This window comes from Lithobates pipiens, unplaced genomic scaffold (genome assembly GCF_037356315.1).
Source record: "Lithobates pipiens isolate NorthernLeopardFrog02 unplaced genomic scaffold, aLitPip1_a1.2 Scaffold_10, whole genome shotgun sequence".
In the NCBI taxonomy this organism is placed as follows: domain Eukaryota; kingdom Metazoa; phylum Chordata; class Amphibia; order Anura; family Ranidae; genus Lithobates; species Lithobates pipiens.
Window position 1 is genome coordinate 105,241,945 of NW_027507686.1, and position 25,095 is coordinate 105,267,039.

At 42.3% G+C, this 25,095-nt stretch overlaps 2 protein-coding genes across 11 annotated transcripts in view; both read right to left on the bottom strand.

Annotated features, from left to right (window-relative positions):
• Window positions 1-8,496: 8,496 nt before the first annotated feature.
• LOC143933998 (uncharacterized) lies at window positions 8,497-16,803 on the bottom strand. Of its 4 annotated transcripts, XM_077457234.1 has the most exons (3): window positions 14,895-16,803; window positions 13,485-13,548; window positions 8,497-13,337 (listed from the first exon to the last, which is right to left on the bottom strand). In XM_077457234.1, exon 3 carries the CDS (start codon window positions 11,836-11,838, stop codon window positions 10,978-10,980), a length of 861 nt encoding a protein of 286 aa, XP_077313360.1. In that variant the 5' UTR covers window positions 11,839-13,337; window positions 13,485-13,548; window positions 14,895-16,803; the 3' UTR covers window positions 8,497-10,977. The 4 variants fall into 4 exon arrangements, 3 of the variants coding, with proteins under 3 accessions (XP_077313360.1, XP_077313367.1, XP_077313352.1); XM_077457241.1 differs by lacking the exon at window positions 13,485-13,548; XM_077457226.1 differs by having other exon boundaries at window positions 8,497-13,548.
• A 6,402-nt stretch (window positions 16,804-23,205) lies between these two features.
• Window positions 23,206-25,095, bottom strand: part of DUS2 (dihydrouridine synthase 2) — a 1,012,599-nt gene continuing 1,010,709 nt past the window's right edge. For 6 of the 7 annotated variants that reach the window (XM_077457175.1, XM_077457217.1, XM_077457167.1 and 3 more), the window contains one exon: window positions 23,376-23,518. Coding sequence is in view for 1 of the 7 variants with exons in the window: in XM_077457206.1 (XP_077313332.1) it covers window positions 23,296-23,518 (223 nt within the window). In the remaining 6 variants the exon portion in view is untranslated. Of the gene's footprint in view, window positions 23,519-25,095 lie in introns of all 7 variants that reach the window. The other variant, XM_077457206.1, reaches the window with a different exon arrangement.

The following is a 25,095-nucleotide window of genomic DNA, read 5'->3' on the forward strand; positions in this document are numbered from 1 at the left end:
TTAAGAAAGTTATTCCTAAGAATTGCAGGCCTACAATATAAAATGCCAAATTTCCATGCAAAATAATTGTACCGCATTCAGCACCTAAAATAAGAACTAATCATACCGCCGGGGAGGTTAAATCTTCTCCTCCAGGATTGGTACATTTCAGGCTCCGGGCTTTCCTCGTCCTCCTCCTCGTTAGTGGAATTATTATTGCGCACCTGCTGTGTCTGCGCCATGTGCTCTGCCCATTGTGCCAAAAGAGAAGGGGCGGGGAATAGTCTAGAAAGAACGTCAGGGGCGGGCGGAGTTTCACACATGCACACTGTATATAAAACGTAGGTGTCGTACGTACGATCTGTGAGCAGAGTGAGGAGCTGACGTGCCGATAGTGCAAACGAAGGTACAATTTTTTACTTGGCCTAGCCTATACTGCTTCTATATAGGCCTATGTTGGGACAAGATTAGGAGAGTTTAGCATGGCATTATTATTAGGGTTTGTCTTGTGTTGTGACTTGCAGACAAGATGGATCCCTTCCAGAAATCGCATTTTATGGGGCTATTTATTGATGTGCTCGGGGAGCTGTGGCAGATGAACAACCCCTTTTATAAGGACCTAAGAAAGAGGAAGGCAACGCTGGAGAAACTGCTTGGTTTTGTAAAGACCATGGTCTCCACGGCAGACATGACCTATGTGAAGGCCAAAATTGGTGCCCTGAGGAGTATATATCTCAGGGAGCGCAAGAAGCACCAGAATTCCCTGAGATCAGGAGATCCAGATGCCATTTATATCCCCAGGATGGTATACTACGAGAGGCTGCATTTTCTGGCAGACCAGGGGGAACCCAGGCCAACACTCTACAGTCTTCCTTCAAGGCTTCCTTCACCCCCAGCTGAGGCTTTCGATGTCCAATCTGGGCCTTCCACACAGCAACATGTGGAGGGGCCCAGCTTGAGACAGGTATAGCATTGTTGAACATATTTCTTGTCGTACATTTAATGATGTTAACTAGATGTTATTATTGATCAGTAAGTTGTGATTTAACAAAGTGGTGTACATATCAATAGACAGTAGTGACCAAAAATGATTGGGACAAAAATGAAAAATGCTGGGCTCAGAATGATAGTCTGTTCTATTTGGTAACATTCAATTTGCAACAGTGATGAGCACAAAATTGTGTGATCGATGACCAAAAAACTAAAACTATGTCCCATTTTCATACACAGGAAGATCTCGGCCGGGAGGAGGCTGTGGCAAGTGGCAGCCGGTAGGTCGACCATCGCCCTCCTCCTCCTCCTGACACAACTACAGGAGCCGAGCCTGGAAGGAAGCCTGGAGGGAAGTGCCTAAGGGAAGACCAGAGAGTGATGACCTGGGTTCAGTCTGGTCTGACAGAAGATGCAGCCTCTTGTAGGACCACAGCCTGGGGACATAGATGGCATCTGCTCTTCCTGATCTCTTGGACTTCTGGACCAGTCTGCTCTCCCTGAGATATGTACTCCTCAGGCCACCAATTTTGCATTTTCAAATTAGTTCATGTCTGCCCTGGGGGCCAAAGGCTTCGCCAAATTGACCAGTTTCTCCAACGCTGCCTCCCTCTTTATTTGTTTGACACCTAAATAAAGGTTTGGTTGAAGAAATACTTGTCTATGTGTTTTACTTCAAAAAGGACAGTTTGTTTGTGAGTAGGCAGGTACATTTCAAAAATACAAAGTCAAATTAATAACAAGGGGCAACAACACCAAACAACCTCCTGTAGATTAAAAATGAAAAACAAAATTAACCACTTTAGGACCGCCGCATGTAACTATACGTCGGCAGAATGGCATGGATGGGCACAAGCACGTACCCCTATGTGCCTGCCTTCCAGCGGGTGGGGGGTCCGATCGGACCCCCTCCCGCTGGCTGCGGCGGTCTGTTTCGCTTCAGGAGCGATCCGGGATGAGGGGATGGCTGTTGGTTGCTGGCCATCCCCTCTCGATCGCTCCTGGTGAATGAGAAGCTTCCCCTGCCTGTGTAGTGTAAACACAGGCAGGAGGAAGAGATGTCACTCTTATCGGGGAGGTCTTTTTGACCGGAGTGGGAGGAGAGAAGACATAGTAAGTGTGCACCAACACTACAATGACATGTAGGTACACATAGGCACACTGTCACCCCCTCATATGCCCCCGATCACCCCCGCCCCCCCTCCCAGTCACAGTGTCACTGATTGCAGTGATCATTTATTTGCTGACCACTTCATTTAGTGTCAGTTGTAACTGTAAAAACTGTCAGGGCAGTTAGTGTTAGGTCCAGGGTAGCCCCCTACCCCCCCAATAAAGGTTTAAACCCCCTGATTGCCCCTAGAGTTAACCCTTTCACCCCCTTTTGCCAGGGTCACTAAGCAATCGTTTTTTCTGATCGCTGCATTAGTGTCACTGGTGCCGCTAGGTAGCTAGTTATTTTTTAGGTTCACCGCCAGGTTTTTATAGCATTAGGTACCCCCATATACTACCCAATAAAGGTTTTAACCCCCTGATTGCCCCTAGAGTTAACCCTTTCACCAGCGATCACCGTATAAGTGGCACTGTTGACGCTGGTTAGTTATTTAGGTTCCCTGTCAGGTTTTTATATAGCGTCAGGGACCCCCATATACTACCTAATAAAGGTTTTAACCCACTGATTGCCCCCAGGTAACTCTTTCACCCCCTTTTGCCAGTGTCACTAAGCAATCGTTTTTCTGATCGCTGCATTAGTGTCACTGGTGCCGCTAGGTAGCTAGTTATTTTTTAGGTTCACCGCCAGGTTTTTATAGCATTAGGTACCCCCATATACTACCCAATAAAGGTTTTAACCCCCTGATTGCCCCTAGAGTTAACCCTTTCACCAGCGATCACCGTATAAGTGTCACTGGTGATGCTGGATAGCCAGTTATTTCGTTATTTAGGTTCCCCGTCAGGTTTTTTTATAGCATCAGGGACCCCCATATACTACCTAATAAAGGTTTTAACCCCCTGATTGCCCCTAGTTAACCCATTCACCAGTGATCACCGTATAAGTGTTACGGGTGACTCTGGTTAGTTAGTTTGCTTTTTATAGCATCAGGGCACCCACCATGTATTACCCAATAAAGGTTTAACCCCCTGATCACCCTGCGGGTGATATCAATTAGGTTTTAGGGTCAGATAGGGTCTGCGTCGCCCCAGGCAGCGCTAGGTTAGTGCCAGTACCGCTAACACCCACGCGCAAAGCATACACCTCTAGTGGTATAGTATCTGAACAGATCAATATCTGATCAGATCTATACTAGCGTCCTCAGCAGTTTAGGGTTCCAAAAAAAACGCATTGTTAGCGGGATCAGCCCAGATACCTGCTAGCACCCGTGTTTTGCCCCTCAGCCCAGCCCACCCAGGTGCAGTATCGATCAATCACTGTCACTTACAAAACAGTAAACACATAACTGCAGCGTTAGCAGAGTCAGGCCTGATCCCTGCTATCGCTAACAGTTTTTTCGGTAGCGTTTTATATTTAAATCCTGAAGGCAGTGCTTGGTTTTCGGGGTCCCGTACGCAGCTAGGCTCCCAAAAAGTCCCCCACATGTGGTATCCCCGTACTCAGGAGAAGCAGCTAAATTTATTTTAGGGTGTAATTTCACTTATGCTCATCGCATGTGTGAGCAATATATCATTTAGTGACAACTTTGTGCAAAAAAAAGTTTGTAATATTCCTGCAACATGTGAGCTTGGGGTGTCTACTTTACAAAATGGGGTCATTTGGGGGGGGGGGGGGGTTTGTGCTATTTTGGCATTTTATGGCCTTCAAAACTGTGATAGGTAGTGAGGAGGTAAATCAAAAATTTGCACCCTTAGAAATCCTGAAGGCAGTGATTGGTTTTCAGGGTGCCGTACGTGGCTAGACCCCCAAAAAGTCCCACACATGTGGTATCCCCGTACTCAGGAGAAGCAGCAAAATATATTTTGGGGTACAATTCCACATATAACTATGGCATGTGTGAGCAATATATCATTTAGTGACAACTTTTTGTAAACTTTTTTTTTTTGGCATTATTCAATCATTTGGGACAAAAAAAAATATTCAATGGGTTCAACATGCCTCTCAGCAATTTCCTTGGGGTGTCTACTTTCCAAAATGGGGTCATTTGGGGGGGTTTGTACTGCCCTGCCATTTTAGCACCTCAAGAAATGAGATAGGCAGTCATAAATGAAAAGCTGTGTAAATTCCAGAAAATGTACTCTAGATTGTAGACGCTATAACTTTTGTGCAAACCAATAAATATAAATATACGCTTATTGACATTTTTTTTACTAAAGACATGTGGCTGAATACATTTTGGCCTAAATGTATGACTAAAATTGAGTTTATTCGATTTTTCTTATAACAAAAAGTAGAAATATCTTTTTTTTTCCAAATTTTCAGTCTTTTTCCTTTTATATCGTAAAAAATAAAAATCGCAGAGGCAATCAAATATCATCAAAAGAAAGCTCTATTTGTGGGAAGAAAAGGACGCAAATTTTGTTTGGGTACAACATTGCATGACTGCGCAATTACCAGTTAAACCAATGCAGTGCGAAATTGTAAAAAGACCTCTGGTCCTTAGGCTGACAATTGGTCCGGGGCTTAAGTGGTTAAAAAGATAATAATGGTGTTGTGGTAAGTTTACACACAAAACACACCCAAAAAAATTCAAAGATGAGCAAACTGTCAAAAAAGGAGATGCTGATTAAAAAACCAAGCACAAAATAAAAAAAATAAAAAAATTGGGTAGATGTGACGAATTAAAATATTGTATTGCTGAAATTAGTAAAAAGAATAAAGAAATACGTTTGGGAGAAGTGTGTGTGTGAATATGAGCATCAAAACAACTTCATTCTTGTAGCATTGTAAAGAAAAAGAGAATGTGTTGCATGAAAGAATTTTTAACATTGCAGCGTGACAAATTTGCTATATTGAGTACGAGCAGTAGTTTTACCTGAGCGAGCGCTTCCGTCTCCGAATTTTATTGTGAGCATGCGTGGCACCGAGTCCGTTGGACTAGGCTACACATGATCGGACAAAGTCTGCTCGGATCATGTTTTTGGAAAATTTTATAGTCCAGCTGGAAAACTTGGTCCATCGGATAATCCGACGGAAACAGTTGGTCAGATTATCCGACAACACGGTCCTATCGGACATTGTCCTTCGGAATGTCCGACCGTGTGTACAAGGGCTTAAACAAAATGTGTCCAGCTGCTAACTGAGGGCATCGTCAATTACCCCCCTTTCAGGTGGACTAAACATACTAATTTTCCACCTGAACAAAATAAAAATAAAATAGATGACTAAAAAAAATACCAAAACATTTTTTAGAATTTTTTTTTTAAATATGGCCATTATCACCCTAGAACTACATGACAAGACAACCACCATAAAACAATGACAAACACTTAACTTTTAATTAAAGACATCCATGGACTTTTCTCCTGAGAAGACTGCTCATTCTGATCTGAAAGACAATTAGGGAAAAACAAAAAAAACAAACAAAGCATATGTATCTCATCACAACATTGTAGCTTCATTTGTAACTCTTTAGTACTATTGTTTATTTACTTTTTATTGTTTGCAAAGAATTACTAACTAATGAGCTCATGGTACCATGTGATAATCGATTATGCATTTACAATAACCTAACTGCTGCTCTGCTCCCACTGTTGTTCTCACCTGCAAACAAAACACAAACATTAGAATCCAAACCAGTTTAACGTCTTCCCTGGTCTCTGGAAAAGGAACACACAGACAGTGATTGCACACAATTCTAATATTAAGCAGCAGAATTGGTAAACTTTGCCATATTACTCAGAAAAAAAAAATATATATATATATATTTTAAAAAATTGAAAACAAGAGAAGAGGAAAAAAAACAATAATCATAACAGAAAAAATGTTTTAACCACAAAACAAAATACCAATTCAGAGGTTTATCCTTGAAAATACTAAAAAATATATATCAAGGTCCTCTATCATATTCTAAACCTGAAACTCACATCAAACCTTTTTCATAGCAAGGAAACATTGACCAGAATATTCTTACCATACCTACAGCTCACTAAGTTCTGCTAACATTGTTTCCCCCAGTGCTATATTTGAATAACCATGCGGCTACCTTAATTTTGACTTTACGCAACTGTCCTACAAATTGCTTTTCAATTTGTAGACTCCGCATTTGGCTCTTAACCGGGAAATGGGTTTTCATTACTATGGGCTCCATGCTTTGGATTGCTACCCCACTTGGCCGAATAACATTCATAATGCCTTGGGGACGTTTTCGGGTATGATATTCTTTTGATACCATTATTCGCCGCCCAATAATATTTTGCGATGTGACCCCCCCCCCCTTTACACAAAAAAAAACATTTTAGCTCTGGTTTCCCTGCATAGGCCCTTCTTTGAGCATATGGCGCTGGAAAATCACATTGCTGGATAAAATTACTGTGATTGGAATGAACAGACTTTACACTTTCATTGTCTGAGGAGTCATCAGAAGTTTCCATTGTTTCAACTCCTGAATCAATTTCAAGTGCAGTTATCACACCTTATCATAGTAATATCATTTTCAGCAACAATAGCATACGGGTTTTCTTCATGTTCCACTTCTATTTTTTCCGTACACTGAGCATGTGCGGAGGGTACCTCCACCATTGCACATTTGGAGGACAACTTCATTATGGCTGCTTGTGCACGCTGTAATTCCTCCTTAAGCAGTGTGATAACCTGCAAATTCTCAGCCTACCTTTGATTCAAAGAGGCAATGCAACTTTCTCTTAATTTACACGTTTGTTCTAATTCATCTAATCTCTGTTGCAATACACATTTCTCAGTCACTAATTGTTCAATCTGATTACGAGCATCTGCATCAGCTATGAGTAAGCACTAGTGCGAAACGCGTCAGTGGTAGCATCTTTCACTGTGATGTCATTTGCTGTGTCCTAAATATTATTTGAATAAAGCAAAATTTTAGCATTGGAGTGCGGCCGCCCAGAGTTCTGTCATTATCCACATTATCTGCATGCTGTGGCTCGCACTCGGATCCCTTCACCTGGAGCAATTATCTCTGAGTTCCCAGGACCTGCCTTTGAGCGGTGGTGTATATATCTGCATCAGCCTTTTCAACCCTAATTAATATATTTTTGTTATACTTTTTACCTGTTCCATTACTTGTTTTCTTTCAGCAAACCATTCTAATTATTTTTGTTCCGCAATGTCTTTCATTCTCATTAACATGCATAAGGCATTGCCCATTCTCTGTTTCTTGCCTTTTTTTGACTTATTACTTATGAGATTGTTATGTGTATTTCATTGTCTCAAAAGCTCACTAAATTGTTGTGTTAGATCACTCTCTTGTGTAGATTGAGATCTAACACCACCATGTTTGTTAATGAAACCTTCAATGACTTCCTTTGATATGCTAATTAGCCTACCCACACTAAAGTTGCTCAACAAGTTGCTTAGACAATACACCACAGATACACAACCAAAAAAAAAAAAAAACAGAACTGTAAACCTACAGTGATTTGTGGTTCTACAGCATACAAGACATAAGACACATTCTAAGACACAAGGCACACTCTTAATCAATGCCTTCCTGTTAGGTTGCAGGCCACATTGATCTTCTATTGGAACAGAGAGCTATATCACTCTCACATGGATAGAAATAAAAACCTATATTTCCCCCACTTTTATTTTATTTTTTTCTTCCTCAAAGATGTATGGTAATTCCTGTCAATCTCTAACCAACACTTGGCATTAGCAATAGACTAGAGGAACAGATACAAAACACACACAAAGACCCAGATAAAACTGTTTAAAAGCTAGCTTTCACCTGTAGTCCCACAACACAAAACAAAAACAAAAATACAAATCCGTTTAACAACAAATTTCTGTCAGGGAACACACTCTTAATCAATGTTCGCCTCTCTTAAATTGCAGGCTATTTCACACTCACGTTGGGATTTCCACTTTTTCCTCAAAGTTGTGTGGTTATCCTGTCAATCTGCGGTTATATCACATAACCAGGGATGATCAATCCCTAACTCCCCAGTATTGCTGTCTGGTTACAGGCCTAAAGTACATTACAACATTAATGTACATACATATATCAGCCACAGTTCTCACCAGGTTCTATGCGTCCGTTTCACCGATGACTTATTTCACAGAATTTACATGCTCATTCAAGCGTGGTTTCAGAATTCGCAAGCCAGTGCCAATCTTGTCCACACTTTCAGTTCTGGGTGTCTTTGAGGATTTGTGCTTACAGGGACTCAAAACAAAAATACATTAGGGTTTGTGAATTCTGTGCAGAAAAAAACCTACACGCCTTTTGGGGTGCCAAATGAAATAAACGATGAATAATAACTATTATTATTTATATGCATTAATTTGTCTAGTCCCTATAGATTAGTTATTCTATTAAAACTCTGAGCGCATGCTATTGTTAATATCACAAGAATGCAAAGTTAGCTATGAAACCAAACACACGGTTTAAGATTAATCAAATATCATTTATTTCTCAAGGAAATAACAAAGCTAACATGTATTAAAAGGAGTTACAACATTACATAGCATACAATCAGAACACAATACAAGTAATATACTTAGCACGTCCTCTGGCTGTCCTCATGATGGAATGAGAGGAAGCTCTGTTTCAAACATTCCCTTTTGACAAACACACCTCACCCACACCACATCCCATTGCCTGCCCCCCTTTGCTTGTGGATGAATCAGTGTCTTTGGGGCGACTCCTCCCCCAGGCTAAATATCTCTGACCACCCTGCCATAATTGACCTCTGGGGGGCAGTGTCTGTCCATGAATTGCAACTACTCCTACTGGGGTCAAATCTTGTATTTCAATCTCCGGTTCCCCCATTCTCTATCCATTAGGCTCGTCTTTGATTCTCACAGACAGATCGGAGTCAGCATTGTTAGGCAGAGTAGCTCTCATAGATAGATGGAAGCCTCTAATCTAAAGTCACAATAGAGGTTTGGGACAGATCAAATCCCACACTTCGTTTGAGTGCTTTCGTCATATACCACTTCCTCCCAGCCTGAATATAGATATCAGATATTCCAACCGCTCACAAGCACAAAACAAGATGACACTTGCTTAGCTGCTCAACATGGACTGATTTATTAGAACCAAAATGACAAATATTTATAATACAGTAGAAGGGGAGGTCCCCCTCCTGATAATTTATTCTAACAATACAACTGTAGCCAGAAACAGAATTAACCTGAGCTAATTATCTAAATCAACACTCAGTCTAGTTGACTGAGAGATAAGACTTTTTGGCTCCTAGCTCGCTAACAATTCAATACACATTACCATAAACATCAACACAGGGTTAATTAGCACAAACAACAATGTATGGAATACTCTTACAAGCCAGACTAGACTCATTTACATTATAGAAGACAACAGACAGGTGGCTGGAGTTCATGACATTAGCATCTGACAGTGTGTGTCCCAACAGCATGAGACAACACACATTATATATATATATATATATATATACAGCATTGAATCTGACTAGCACAGATTATAGTGGGGTTCTCATTCACCTTGTGCCCCTTAAAATCCAGGGCCCATAATCAGTTGGCAAGATGCTCACATTCAGTCTTCTCAAAAAGCCTGTGTCCCGGCTAGGTCTGTCACACATCTCCCCTTTATGCAGGAGACTAACACAGGAGGAAACTCCAGACGGGTTGACTCCGAAGTTAGTCATGGGTTCCAGTCCTCTAATGCTGGTATCCACACAGTACCCCAAATTGTTCCAAACAGAGTATTCCTCACCCAGCCAACCTCTTCCTCTCTCACAGAACACATCCGCTGCTGGGGAGAGGCCTGGACTGGCCTTTCTCCCTGGAGTTTTTTCAGCCACTGGAGAGAAGGGCCGACTACCCCGGCTCCCTGGAACTCCACAGTTGTTGCTGGTGCTGGGCAGAGGTGGGTAGCACTCTTCCCTGTTGCCAGCACTTCTGCTGGCACAGGGCACATCCTCTGCTCCGGTTAACCGTTGGGGCAGGAGGCTGGCTTCCTCCATTCCAAAATTGTGTAGCTGCCATTGGGAAGGGGAGCTGGCTGCTTCCTTTTCCATTCCCTCATCTGGCTGCTGGAACGACATGTCTGTTGTACTGTCACCCCGGTGCACTGATCTTTGCTGGGGAGGAAAGACTGCTTTCTCCACCCTGGCCGACTGTTGAGAAGGGACAACACCTCTCCCTTCTCCCCCTGTATCTGCTGCTCGGAAGGGATTGCCACCTTCTCACCCTGAGCCTCCGGAACTGCCACAGTTGCTGCCGGTGCTGGGCAGAGTTTGATAGCACTCTGCCCTGTTGCCAGCACTGCTGCTGGGGACTCCACATCACCCGCTTCGGCTAACTGTTAGGACAGGAGGCTGGATTCCTCCACTCCAAAATTGTGTAGCTGCCATTGGGGTGGTGAGCCGGCTGCTTCCCTTTCTGTTCCCTCATCTGGCTGCTGGGATGACATGTCTGTGGTACTGTCTCCCAGGTGCACGGATCTTTGCTGGGGAGGAAAGACCGCCTTCTCCACCCTGGCCAATTGTTGAGGAGGGACAACAAACACCTCTCCCTTCTCCCCCTGTATCTGCTGCTGGGAAGTGATCGCTACCTTCTCACCCAGAGCCTCCGGAACTGCCACAGGTGTGGGGCAGTGGTCTTGGACCCTCTGTCCGGTGACCAGCGCTTCAGCTGGGAAAGTTCCTTGTAACTCCACAGATGCTGCTGTTGGTGCCTGGCAGAGCACAGTGAAGTTTGGCGCTAATACCAGCTCTTCTGCTGGAGGCTCATCAGGTTCTTCTTCCTTAGCATACAAGTCTATCAAATCCCCTGTCACTGCAACTGAACTGGTGTCTGGGGATAGAGTTTCACCATCTCCTGTCCGTGTAACCCAGAAGATGCTATCGGTGCTGAGCAGAGGTCAGCAGAGCTCTGCCCTGTTGTCAGCACTTCAGTTTTGGGATGGAAATCTCCAGATTTTTCACTGCCGGTCCTCCGGCATACTGCTGGACAGGCACATTCCTCCACCCAAGATCATCCCATGCAGAAACAGGATCATCAAGGTGAGTCAGCACTTGCTGCATCCGCCATAAGACCTCCGCGTCCATAGCTGCAGGGGCAGGTTGGCAAAGCACACTGTTACTCTGCCACATTGCCGACTCTTCAGCCAGGATTTCAGAGTTGTCCACTGGTATTTCCTTATAGTCCCAGGCAAAGGGATTCCAACCCTGGCACTGAGCAGAGTCTAGCAACCATCTGTAGGCGATCTCCAGCTCCCATTCCTGGTCGGCCAGAAACTCTATATCTTCCAGTGCCCAGTGCAATTCCGAGATGTTCAGTAGCCCTTTTCTGAAATCCATGATTTCGTCCAACTGCCACTCCAAATCACTCCCAAATTTAGAGTCCCCTGTCAGCTTAACATACAACAGTCCCAGGCTGCTGTAGCTTGAGCCTTCCATTGGGCTGTCATCCGCTATCCAGGGACATGCTTGGGATACATGCCACCGGAGGGCTCTGTAACTCTCATCCAGCTTCATCTCTGCCCAGACCAGCCTGCTTAATTCAGCTGTCTGCTCCTTGTGCATTTTTTCTCCTAAAAACAGCACCCGCAAGCCATACTGCGACCAGAACCTTTCCTGGTTGGAGGGGAGAACTTTTCCTTGCTGACGCTGCTCACGGACTAGCGCTTCCTTCCAGAGTTTACAGCGAATAGAATCAAACCATCCCAGCAGGACCTGCTCTGATACTGGTCCTCTGTGCTGTAGCTGCATCTCTCGCAACCTCCTTCTGAATTCCTCTTCCATGGCGACTCTCCTCCTCTCCTGCTATCCAGACCTTGGATCCAGGTGGAGGTTTGGATGTTCCAGACTGCAGGAAGTGTCCCACTGCTTGCCAACAATGGGACGGATCCAATCCCACACTCCGATTGAGTGCTTTCGTCATATACCACTTCCTCCCAGCCTGAATATAGATATCAGATATTCCAACCGCTCACAAGCACAAAACAAGATGACACTTGCTTAGCTGCTCAACATGGACTGATTTACTAGAACCAAAATGACAAGTATTTATAATACAGTAGAGGGGGATGTCCCCCCTCCTGATAATTTATTCTAACAATACAACTGTAGCCAGAAACAGAAATAACCTGATCTAATTATCTAAATCAACACTCAGTCTAGTTGACTGAGAGATAAGACTTTTGGGCTCCAAGCTCACTAACAATTCAATACACATTACCATAAACATCTACACAGGGTTAATTAGCACAAACAACAATGTGTGGAATACTCTTACAAGCCATACTAGACTCATTTACATTATACAAGACAACAGACAGGTGGCTGGAGTTCATGACATTAGCATCTGACAGTGTGTGTCCCAACAGCATGAGACAACACACATTATATATACATATATATACAGCATTGAATCTGACTAGCACAGATTATAGTGGGGTTCTCATTCACTCTGTACCTCTTAAAATCCAGGGCCCATAATCAGTCGGCAAGAGGCTCGCATTCAGTCCTCTCAAAAAGCCTGTGTCCCGGCTAGGTCTGTCACAAGGTTTAACTGGCTACATTCCAACCGGGGGAGGGCATCCTGTTCTCCAGGACACTGCACCATTGGGAATGGGAATCCATGCATGGATCCCAGAAGACACTACATGAGTTCATATTGAATCCAACATATAGGTATTTGAAAAATGTTGTCTATGTGAAAATAGAATCTAATCCAATTGTACTGATTGATAAAGAACAGATCTGTAAATGTTGGATAAAAAAGAAAAATTGTAAAAAAATGTGATGTTAAATAAATATTTATAAAAAAAAATATGGAAATAAAAATCAATAGATGAGGGTCTGTAACCCGTACAACTGAAAAAAACCCCATAACTGGTGGAAATGGACCAGACAATAGAAAGCAGAAAACACCAGCGCTCAAAGGGTTAAAAAAGCAGTCCGTCATTCATAAAAAATTATTAAAAGATGAATACGTTTATTCAAAATAATTTCAACTGTGATCAGCTGTGGTGATTTTAATTAGTTCAGAATAAAAATAGCTTTCCTGGAGCATTTCAGTCCCTGGTAGTGCAACTGAATCAAACAATCAACTATGGGTGGCAAGGCACTGTCACCAAGATCTCCAGGATAAAGTTGTGGACAGGCACAAGTCAGGAGATGGATACAAAGGCAATGTCCCGAAGCAATCAATGTCTAGAAGCACAGTGAAGTCTATTATTAAGGAGTGGAAGGTATTTAGTACAACACAGATCCTCTCTGGATCAGGACATCACTCCAAACTGGATAGAAAACAGAAAACAAGCAGTCCACAGTTCATTAAAAAAAAATTAAAAGATAAATAAGTTTATTCAAAATAATAGCAGATAATAAGAAATGCAGTCTTATTCGCTTGCAATAAGATAAGACAAGAAAAGAGGGGGGCTTACTTAGTCTCCGGCAGTCCACTGAGCAACAAGGAGTTATACTGAGAAACTCTCAAAAACTGTTCACCTACAATGGAAGAGGGAGGAGAGAGAGGGATCAGTAGATGGAAGATGACACAGCAATCTGTGTTCCTGCTGAGTTCGGGTTTAATCCCAGGAGAGCCTGCTCATCAGCGTACCGCCAATGATCCAGAGTGTGGAGGGGTGGACACTGCAGCTGCACATGACGGGAAGATACAGAGGAGCTCCGTCTCACGTGTGTCAGTGACGTCAGGCCAGCTGAGCCACTGACTTAAGGAAATGGAAAGCTCCTTCACACCCAGTGCGATTCGATGCTGCACCAGTGTTAGTGGATTGGCTGACATTCGCTCCTTCAAATGCAGTACATTCCCGATGTTATGGCATACACTGTGGGAATGTATAGCCTGCTGGAGGGTCTGGGCTGACAAGCTGGAGAGGCTGTGCAAAGGTGTAAAAAGCTGTCAGAGATTGCCAGGAGGTAGAAGTCCCTCAACTCATGAGTGGTAGAAGTGAGTTAAATGATTTATAGTGGCTTGGTAAATGATCCAATGATTATGTAAATGTTACCTTGGCGACGAAATATAAATACATATATTTAATATAAACCAAAAAAATGGATAATATTTAAAAATAAAAAAATGTGAAAATTAAATAAAATATACATTAAAGTGTAATTACTCTATATATGATATATAATTAAGAACACGGATAATATATAAAATTATATCTCATCAATTATACTTATGTACTTAGAAGAAAAAGGTTTATAAACCTATAGTTGAAATAGGAATAAAAACACATGGTAAAAAAGCACTATACAAAACTGCACATTTCTAGTTCTTCATTTAACCGTTTAGGGGCAAGTGAATCAAACATATATATCCAGAACACCTCCCTTTTACATAAAAGGGAAAATCTCTCATGTGTAGTAAGTGTTCCTTTAGGGATAGTTTCTATCACAAAGACCTCCAGGCATTTAATATCTTTATTGTGGAAACGTTAAAATGCTGGGGAACGCTGTGTTTGTCGCAACCTTTGGCAATAAATCTACACCCCAGCCAATAAATCCACACCCCAGTTGAAGTCTCTTAAGACGAAATGCGTCATGTTATTACTCTTGCCTAGCCACTTATTACTGCGCATTTTTTAATTTTTCAATATATTGAACTTTTTCATTCCGTTTGTATCCATTTTTAAATTTTGTATTTTTAATAAACCGCAAGACTATCGGATTTACACTATGTGGAAGTTTCTCTCCCTCTGCTTTTTTTCTACATTTTAAAAGCTACCCCTGTGCCCTGTACTCCCAGAACTTGGATAAGTCTGTTATAACTTGGTTGGTGTTAGAGCATGTTGGCGATTCACTACTGTAGTGGGAGTGTGCGACCATACCTCTCAGAAGTTTCTGATTTAGGCCCTCTTGTCTCGTATTGTTGTGTAGTAGAATCAGTTATTCTCATGCCGGTTTGGAGGTTGAGGATCATGGCATGCAGAGACATAGGTTTAAGCTATAATGTGTTTTCAGGAGTTCTGCTGCTTGCAGCTCTGAGGAATTTGGTTGCTCTCATGCTCTGTTACTTGCAGTGTTTGGTTTGTTTCCTAGGACACCGTCTATTCCCTGTAGAGAAGAGGTATCGTAGGTTAATTTGAAGATGCAGTTGAAGTTAGAAAGGGCCTCACTAGAAGCCAGGGAAGCCTCTATAAAGCTTGAACAAAAACGTCTAGATGTCGCACTGGAGAAGCTCACTACAGAAAAGGAAGCTGCAACTGCCTGAAGCAGAAGCCCTGGAAGCAGCTGGGAACCTCAGTAGTGAACGCATCTATGTGCTTGGCTCTGAACAAGGAAAGCCGAATCCCTCACAACGCACTTCAGAGTACTTGCACCAACACTTTATATCAACCTACGATACCTCTCCTCTACCTCTCCTCCAAACCAGCATCGGAATAACCCTTCTACTACACAATGATACAAGACGGTTAGTGTATCATGCATAGTGTGTGACAACACAGACCACAACTCCATTACACTACATCCAGGCCCTGCTCCTTGGACCGCCCAGTGAGCTAGCGATACCAACGGGCATGGCGAAGAGCAAGAGAACACCGGTTCAAAGATCTCAGTGGTTACCTCACAGTGTACTGAGGGATGCAAAGATCCTGCAGGCGGTAGGTCTTGTTCAAAGATCTGTATTATTAGAGCTTATCCAATGGGTCACAGAAACAAAGCTGTCAAGATATATGCACTCTTAGATGACCAAAGCAACCACTATGGCTAAATCCACATTCTTTGACACCTTCGGTGTCAGGGATCCAAGCTCCCCTTACACCCTAAAGACTTGTGCAGGTACTGTTGAGACGGCGGGGAGAAGAGCCACTGCCTTCTGTGTAGATGGTCAGACTCACCTACCTTTACCCACCATACTCGAGTGCAACCAGATTCCAGATAACCGGTCAGAAATCCCTACACCAGATGCAGCAATTCATCAACCTCATCTAAAACGCATGGCCCATCTCCTACCAGAATATGATGAGCAAGCTCAGTTAATGCTGCTCCTGGGAAGATACATTTTGCAGGTTAATAAAGTAAGGGAACAGATTAATGGTCCCCGCAATGCTCCCTTTGCCCAAAGACTTGACCTGGGGTGGGTCATCGTAGGGGACCTCTGCCTAAAGACTGTGCACAGAGCCACCACGGTCAGTAGCATGTTCACTAACGTACTTTACAAAGGACATCCTTCCTTCTTGCAACCATGTCACAACAGCTTCATCACAAAAGAGCTTCCAGGTAGTACTCACATACCTTGTTCCTCTGTAGACACAGATGACCACACGTGTGACAGTGACCCAGACCACCTAGGGTGTACAGTCTTACATAGAACAAAGAAAGACCAGCAAGTAGCAATATCCTTTGAGGATAGACTTTCTTGCAAATAATGGAAAAGGAGACAGCCAAGGAAGAGTCAAACAATTGGGTCGCACCTTTCCCATTTAGACCCCATAGACAGCATCTACCTAACAACAAGGAACAAGTCCTTAAAAGCTTTGCCTCCCTTAAATTTAATTTCCAGAGAAAACCAGACATGAGAGACCACTTCTTTGCCTTTATGGGTAAGATATTTGCGAACAATCCCACAGACCTAGCTACCAGAGCTGTCCCAGCCAATTGTCTCAAGGACACAACATGGTTTACTGGCCCTACATTCCTGTACAATTCAGAACACAACACTTCTGAATCGGAGACCTTTAGCTTGGTAGATGCAGTCAAGGATGCAGAAGTTCGTCCACAAGTGTCTGCAATTACAGTGGCTTCACAAAACCAACTCAAATCTAATCTCTTCCACCATAGTCAAATCTCATCTCTTCCCCCATAGCCTGTTCCTTTTGGAAAAGGACTAACTGCAAAGGCAGGCAGCGCTGTAAAAATACCTACTCAGTGACTGACCTAGAGCAATCAAAACATCTGATCATTTACACTAGAGAGATTGACTATATTAACAGCAAAAAATCAATCCCTAAAGACAGCGCCCTAAGGAAACTCGATCAATTCCTCAACAGCAGTAACCTGTTGAGAATAGGAGGACGCCTTAAAGAAGCTACCTGGGAGTACGACGAGAAGCATACTCTCATTCTCCCAGCTTAGCACTAAGGATGAGCTTGGTGTTCGTTTCGAACATGGGCTGTTCGCCAAATTCAGAACTTTGTGGACCGTTTGCATCATATTAGTGTGGCGCGAATGGCCCACAATGCACTACGCCATCGCAGTGCATTTCTGGCTCACGATTGGCCAAGCATGCACTGTGACCCCGCATGCTTGGTCAATCACAGCAGCGAGGAGAGCCATAATTGGTCAGTCAGGATGCCTGTGGCCAATTATAGCTCAGGGGGGTTTAGTACATGCCCCACACTATATAAGGCCGCCAGCACGGCGGCCTTGTGTAGTGTGTTGGCATGCAGGGAAAAAGCAAGATAGGCAGGGACAATGTCTTTTTGCTTGGGAACCTAGCGCTGTTACAGTGGGTGTTGTGTGCCTCCTGCACAGTATACACTTGAAGTTAGCCCTTATTGCTGGTGTTGTTCTGTTTCTGTAATACAGGCATCTGCAGCAGTTAGAGGGGGTGTTGTGTGCCTCCTGCACAGTATACAACTGAAGATACCCCTTATTGCTGGTGTTGTTATGTTTCTTTAATACAGGCATCTGCAGCAGTTAGAGTGGGTATTGTGTGCCTCCTGCCCATTATACACCTGAAGATACCCCTTTTTGCTGGTGTCGTTCTGTTTCTGTAATACAGTGGGTGTAGTGTGCAGGACCAGATTAAGAAGATCATGGGCCTGGTGCTGAGGATTTTGGTGGGGCCTTATATAAACAATAAATAAATACAAATGCAAACTATTTTTTGTTATAACAAATTAAATTAAAGAGAGAGGAAGGATGAGAGAGAGAGAAAGAGAGAGAGAGAAAGAAAGGGGATGAAGGAGGTGTGAGGGTAAGGGAGGGAGGATGAGAGAGAAAGGGGGGATGAGAGAAAGAGGATGCACATGAGCATGTGTGGGAATGACATCAATGCAGCCTGGCCAAGGCAAGTCATTAAAGGCACAGAACCCAGAAGGAAGACCGGGTGAAGATGGAAGTGCCCGGGCCCCGCCGGATTGATCAAAGCACAGCACTGGAGGGCTCAGTCTGACAATTTAAGTGTGCCCTAATGTGCTAATATGCTGTGCATACTTGTATATTATGAAATAACCTACCCCAGGGCCTCTAAAAAGTAGTAATGTTAGAAAAGTTTGCTACCGCTTTAATATCACAGGAGCCTCTCATGGGGCCCCCTACTGACCCTGTGGCCCTTGGGCAGTGCCTAAGTGCATAGTTGTCAACATTTCAAAAATAATTTCAGGGACACTTTTTTTACAAGTGTTATATTTAGAGTAGCTGACATCACCTATGTTCCTCTATACATCAAAATAGTAATTACAAAATTAAATAAGTACTAATAATGGGACAGAACAAATATGAGGACTGTGAGATTTCCTTTAGTTGAACTGACAAAAGTGTGCCCATTCTAGAGCTGGTAACATTGAGGATATTCAGTATAATTTTAAAGAACAGTTTTTGTGGGTAAGAGGCATAGGGGAAGAGTATGGATGGTATAAAAGTGGGAAGTATGTGCAGGTGAGGGAGAGGAATGTGGAGAGTCTAACAGTGGGCACTATGTACATGAGAGGAGTTCAGAGGGTATGGCAGTGTGCAGTATGCACAGCAGAGCAGTGTAGAGGGTATGACATTGGGCACTATGTATAAGAGAAGAGTGTGGAGGGTATGACAGTGGGCACTATGTACAGGAGAGATGTGTGGAGAGTAGGACAGTAAGCAGTAATTACAGGAGAGGAGTGTGGAGGGAGGGTATGATGGTGGGCACTATGTATAGGAGAGAAGTGTTGGAGGTATGACAGTGGGCACTATTTATAGGAGAGGAGTGTGGAGGGTATGACAGTGAATAGTATGTACAGGAGAGGAGTGTGGAGGGTATGACGGTGGGCACTATGTATAGGAGAGAAGTGTATGACAGCGGGCACTATGAACAAGAGAGGAGTGTGTATATGACAGCAGGCATTATGTATAGGGGAGAAGTGTGGACGGTATGACAGTGAGCTGTATGTACAGGAGAGAAGTGTGGAAAGTATGACAGTGGGCACTATGTATAGGAGAGAAGTGTGGAGAGTATGACAGTGGGCACTATGTATAGGAGAGGAGGATGAAGTAATCTGGGAAGGAAAAATGTAAAGGTTTGTGGAAGGATGTTTAGGGACTGCGTAGTGGTTAAGCGGTTTTCATAGTTTCATAGTTAGTAAGGTTGAATAAAGACACCAGTCCATCCAGTTCAACCTGAGTGAGTGTCTACAATTGTCCCTATCCCTGTACATTGCAAACTCACATTGTTCCCTACCCTCACAGAGCCCACACGGGTCATACATGGATTGAAATTTCACCAATTAAGCAGAGACCAGCCATAGTCGATCTATGTATGGGCTAGCTGGTTTTACACAAGTCAACCTATTAACTGACTTGAGTACAACCAGCCTGTCAGGTTTTCCTCAAAACAATCAGTGCTGCCAGCTATAGTTAGCAACACTAATCCTTGTATTCACTGGCAGAACACAATAACACTGCGGGAGTGATTGCCCCATTCACAGGTCAGCAGGTGAGAGGGTGTGTGGGGACAGGCTGGGGAGAGATACTAGTCAGTCCCTGGGTAGGCACTGGTTAGTATCAGAGCCAGATACACACAGGTTACATACTCCACGATCGTTAGAGCGAGAGCAATAATTCTAGCACTAGACCTCCTCTGTAACGCTAAACATGTAACCTGTAAAAAAATGTAAAGCATCGCTTAGTACACAACAAAAAAATCGTGCTAACTTTAGTGTTTTTTTTTTTATGAATGAAACAGTTTCTTTCCAAAAAAAAGTTTGAAAAATTGCTGAGCAAATATCGTGTAACGTACAAAGTTGCAAAGACCACCATTTTATTCCATAGGGTGTCTGCTAAAAAAATATATAATGCTTGAGGGTTCTGAGTAATTTTCTAGCATAAAAAAATGATGATTTTTACATGTAGGAGAGAAGTCTCAGAATGGGCCTGGGTGGCAAGGGGTTAATTATCATAAGTAATATACAAATAATTATTATAAGCACTGTAAGTTCATCCTCTCAGTCTGCTGCAGAGTGTTCCAGCTTGTATTTAAACTGGCCACTCTGTATGTAGCTTCTGACAGGCTGCGCAAGGAGCCCCGTATCTCCGTAAACAAAGATGATAATTTAACCAGTGCTGGAGTGGGTCTTTAGCTACTTACCCCCTAAATGTGGGGTCTCTGTAAGGATTGATCGCCAAGCTACAATCCCTGAAGTCAATCTTTTTATTTATTTATTTATTTTTATTTTTTATGGACAAATGGGCCTATCTTGAGAAAGGGGCCTGGAGCTGCAGCTACAATAGCCCCTATGTTAATCTGGCCCTGCCTAACCTACAAGCGGGACGATGGATGCATGGATTCCAATATATATATATATATTTTTTTTTAAAGGGCATGATTAGAGCCAGAGCCTCTATTTGGCTTAAAAAAATGTGTGACAATAGAAAATTAACATTCGCGATTGTCTTCCTTATTCTCCTCCTGGCCATTCAGGAAGCGGGTCCTGAGACCTATCACTGCTGGATTGACCGAAACGAGAAGCAATCCTATTGGCCTAGGAGGTGGTGGGAGGAGACACATGGCGGAAGCCACCATGATGCAGACAAGGAGGAGATGCAGGGGAAGCCGCCCCAGATGCTTTGCTTGCCCCCCCAAAAATATATCACTAGCGGGATAACCTAAAAAATGGCCGCCCGTACACTTCCGGCGACCATGTATACCGCAAAATGGCCGCCGGAACACTTCCGGGTCTTCCCCAAAATGGCCGCCAAACGATTTATTATTGTCTCTATTTAAAGACACTTCCTTCAGCACTAGTCATCCCCTGATGAAGTCACGTGACCGTGACGAACACGCGACGGGACGCTACCGGAAGTGACGCAATCGAGCTCGAGGCTCGTTTATACACTACATGAGAAACTTGTTTGTTTGTGAGTACCTGATTGTTTTACCGTAATAAAATACTATATGGTTAAAAAACTACTACACTATGGGGCTTCCTTCCTCCTCATCTTTTTAACCCCTTACATACACACTAATTGCAGAGGTACCCCCCACGCTGAATGCTGCTGAGTGATTACTTAAAGGGACCAACACAGCGCAATAGGCAGGATACTGACGCCAGGATCTGGGGATACCACAACAGGACCTCAAAGGATAAAGAGTACCAGGGACCCTGAGGATATATATATTATATGCTGTTACCTTACAGCTGTAAGGTAAGGGGACACCCATATTCTGACCACACAGGACCACGAGGGATACATTCACCATCACCATTACCATCACCGATTACATTGCTTTTTTATAGTGCACATGTATTCAGACACTAGCACTTTATGCGATTCTTTGACATAATCGCCACTGGTTGTCGCACAAGTAGAACGGACATTTTCCGACAGATGTAATTTTTCTATTTTTTTTATATATTTTGTTGATATTTTTTGCATAGATTTTAGGTATTGTGCACAAGCTTCGTATTATTCTAGAGGGATTTTGTTTTCATTCCCTCAGCACCAACACTTTTATGCGTTTATTTGGATTTTTTTCTTGTCACTCTTTGCACAATTGAATTATTGAGCTGTTTACTGCTGCATTTATATTGTTTTGATTAGTTTATGGTGTAGAGGATACCTGCACGAATTTATTTAGTATTTTTTTGATACTGGCACCTTATGCGATTTTGTCAGTTACAACTAACCACTCTCTGCACAATTGAATTATCGAGTTGTTGACTGCTTTATGTATATTGTTTTAATTACTTTATGGTGTAGAAGATATTTGCACGGATTTATTTATTCTTTAGCACTGGCACTTTATGCGATTTTGTCAGCTATAACAAATCGCATTGGGAACCACTAGTTTTAATGATTGTGATTGTTTTCCTTTTTTATGTTTGCATATTCATTTGATTTTTATCCTGGATGCTACAATGTTATAGTGGTGAAGGCCCCTTATCATCCCCTCATAAAACACGCATACCGGTTTATACACATATTTTTTACTTTATGCGGTAGTATATATATCACCTAATAATTTTAGTGCCTATAGAATTTATTAGCCTCTAGGCTAAATTTCCTGTCATAGTACTGCACATCACTACCTTTCTGTTTTTTTACTCTTTTACTGGGGTTCAAGTACCCCACCTCAGTGTGTGCAGCAGTACAAACGCTCTTTTCTTTCCTGATTAGGCGCAGGAATAACTTCTTTTATATATCACTAGCCGCCACTGGTTTTAAGACATACCCATTTTATAGTGTCATGCACAGTGAGTTGACCAGGCATATAGAACGACATTCCCCATTGGGTATCTTCCATAGTAGGTTTTGTGAATTTAAAGTGATAATGGAAACCTATTCTTTACAATTCCTTGTTTATACAAGATGTGTTCTACTGTATGTATTTGAAACAGAAAAACAAAGAAAAGGCGCCTCTAAGTGTAGAATTAAAAGCTGTTTAATTTCCCCAAAAAGGGTTAAAAACACTTAGAAGATATGTAGACTGACAGAGCATATCATTAATATCCATGTAGGTGGTCCAGGCATGAATGTAATGGTCACTGGCATATACCAGTTCTTTAGGCTGTGTGTGTCCAGTAGCAGGGAGGTCCAGGTGATGTCAAAAACAGCAGGGAGCTCCAAGAGAACTGACAGGCCAGCCCGCAATCCCAGTCTCAAAACATGAAGATCCTGCAAGTGACATCAGCGGCAGGAGACAATAACCAGCAACCAGCGTGGACCACAAACAGGAAGCAAAACAGGAAGCAGTCATCAAAGAGGGGCGCGTTTCGGAACATCTCATTGGTTCCTTTATCAACCTCATTTTGACATAAAATTTTGATTTTGTTTTAGTTATAGTCTTTTGACTAAAATACCATTTTAGTTTTGGTCATATTTTAGTCATCTGAATTGTTTTAGTCATATTTTAGTGGACTAAAATAGTATTAATTTAGTCAACGAAATTAACACTGCTTGCTGCACTAATTTTAAATAAAGAATGCATAAGAATTCAGTGTCTATGATTTATGTTTTTATTTCCTTTGTGTAATTACATTTCAATACTGCTTATCTTTGGGGAAAAAAAATGTAATATACCAAAATATGAGTTTAACTTTCTTTATCTTTTTCTTCAGTTTTGTCATCCTCTTGGTGTAGTTTCTTTGTCTGAGGCACTTCCGACAGGTTTCCTGAGCCAATATTCTGGTACTGCATTTTTCTCTTCCTGTGAACAAGGTCACTTTCTCCTTCACCAATCTTTCCCTCAGGGAGCCCAAGTGCCCGAAGACAAACAATGGCAGCAGCCTGCTCTGCTAGTTTCTTGGACTTATCCCTAGAATGAAAAAATTTTTTTTATAAATAACTAGGAAAGTGAGGCTAAAATTAATTTAGTGGAAATCTGCTAATTCCTGCTGCTGTTTCTGCCACCTGTGAGCAGCTAGCTGTGACCGGTGAGCCCTCTACACTTTAATGACAGGTCAGCAGCAGCTGCAGCTGTCCATGGCAGTCTGCCCAGCCAGCAATTACCTGATGTGATCACCACTGGAGGCACACTGATAGCTGCGGCTGCCGCCAACCTGTCATTGAAGTGCACAGGGCTCGCCAGCTATAGCTAGCCACCCACAGCAGATTTCATCCACTGTCATTGGCACCAGCGCTAGTCATCCATGCAAATGTAGCCTACATTCATATATATAGTAATGTCATAGATCTGATAAATTACATACAATTTAATGTTTGTAAAGGATAATAGATAGTATTATATGGGATAAAAGTATCAATTTGTCTACTGTACCAACATCCCCAGAGAGACCATAGAACCATATGAAAAACAGAACGAGTTTTTTAGGTACTAATTATTTTGAATGATTCAGCTAGTTATTTAAAAGTCAATAGTATTTTAAAAAATGGATTTAAAAACCAGTAGCAAAATAATTATGCACGCCATATAAGGTGAATAACCTGCTTTTTGACCCCCATCAAGATGACATCATAAATTCAGACAAACAACCTCCTTTTGGACCCAAACAAGATGTCAACAACATTTTTTAGCTATGGGCTACACATACCATCACAAAGAAAGGAGGAGGAAGCAGCAGAGGTTATAAAGACAAGAACTCACAGAAAGGGAAGGAGGAATTAACTACCACCTCCAAAGTTACTGACAGTGAAAATATACAATTTATCTTCCCATACAATGAATAATAAAGAACTATCACTGTTAAATAGGGAACTCAGTGATGCACTGGGTTATAAACATAACCCCTTTTATTATTTAAGGACCTTAGTAAATATATTTCTGTAACCTTATAATAAAACAACTGTAATCTATGAAAGAAAATAAGAAGATAATTATACGTACATTAGCAGCCCCTCAGTTGGATACCACCCATCATAATGATAAAGTGATTAACCCTGATCCAATATTGGATTCACATGAGTATTTAGCACACCATACATTGCAACAATTTTACAAGAGAACTATACCTCAAGTCCTTTACCCAATATGTAATTTTTCAACAATGAGATGTTTACCTCATATTTCCCAGATAGCTCCCATACCACCATCTGCCCGTAATCCATGTTTTGTCCTCATTAGGCCAAAGCCTATTCATTAATATATTTTACCATGTTGTATATGCAGAATATCTAAATATCTATGCTAATGGAAAACATATTAACACAATTCAAGGAGAGGAGAGAATAGAGCTCTAAAAGATTTACAAAATAATAAAGACATTATCATAAAATAAGAAGATAGGGGCTCTTTACCATTACCCCTTTCCTCTTCTTTTTTTATTAAAGGGTACACCCACGGGGGGGGGGGGGGGGGGTCAATCAGAGAAAAAGTAAAAAATAAATAAAGACATTATCATAAAATAAGCAGATAGGGGCTCTATCGTGATATAA

Bases quoted from the DNA above. Each gene is read 5' to 3' on its own strand.
- LOC143933998 (XM_077457241.1), bottom strand. From the start codon at position 11,838: ATGGAAGAGGAATTCAGAAGGAGGTTGCGAGAGATGCAGCTACAGCAC.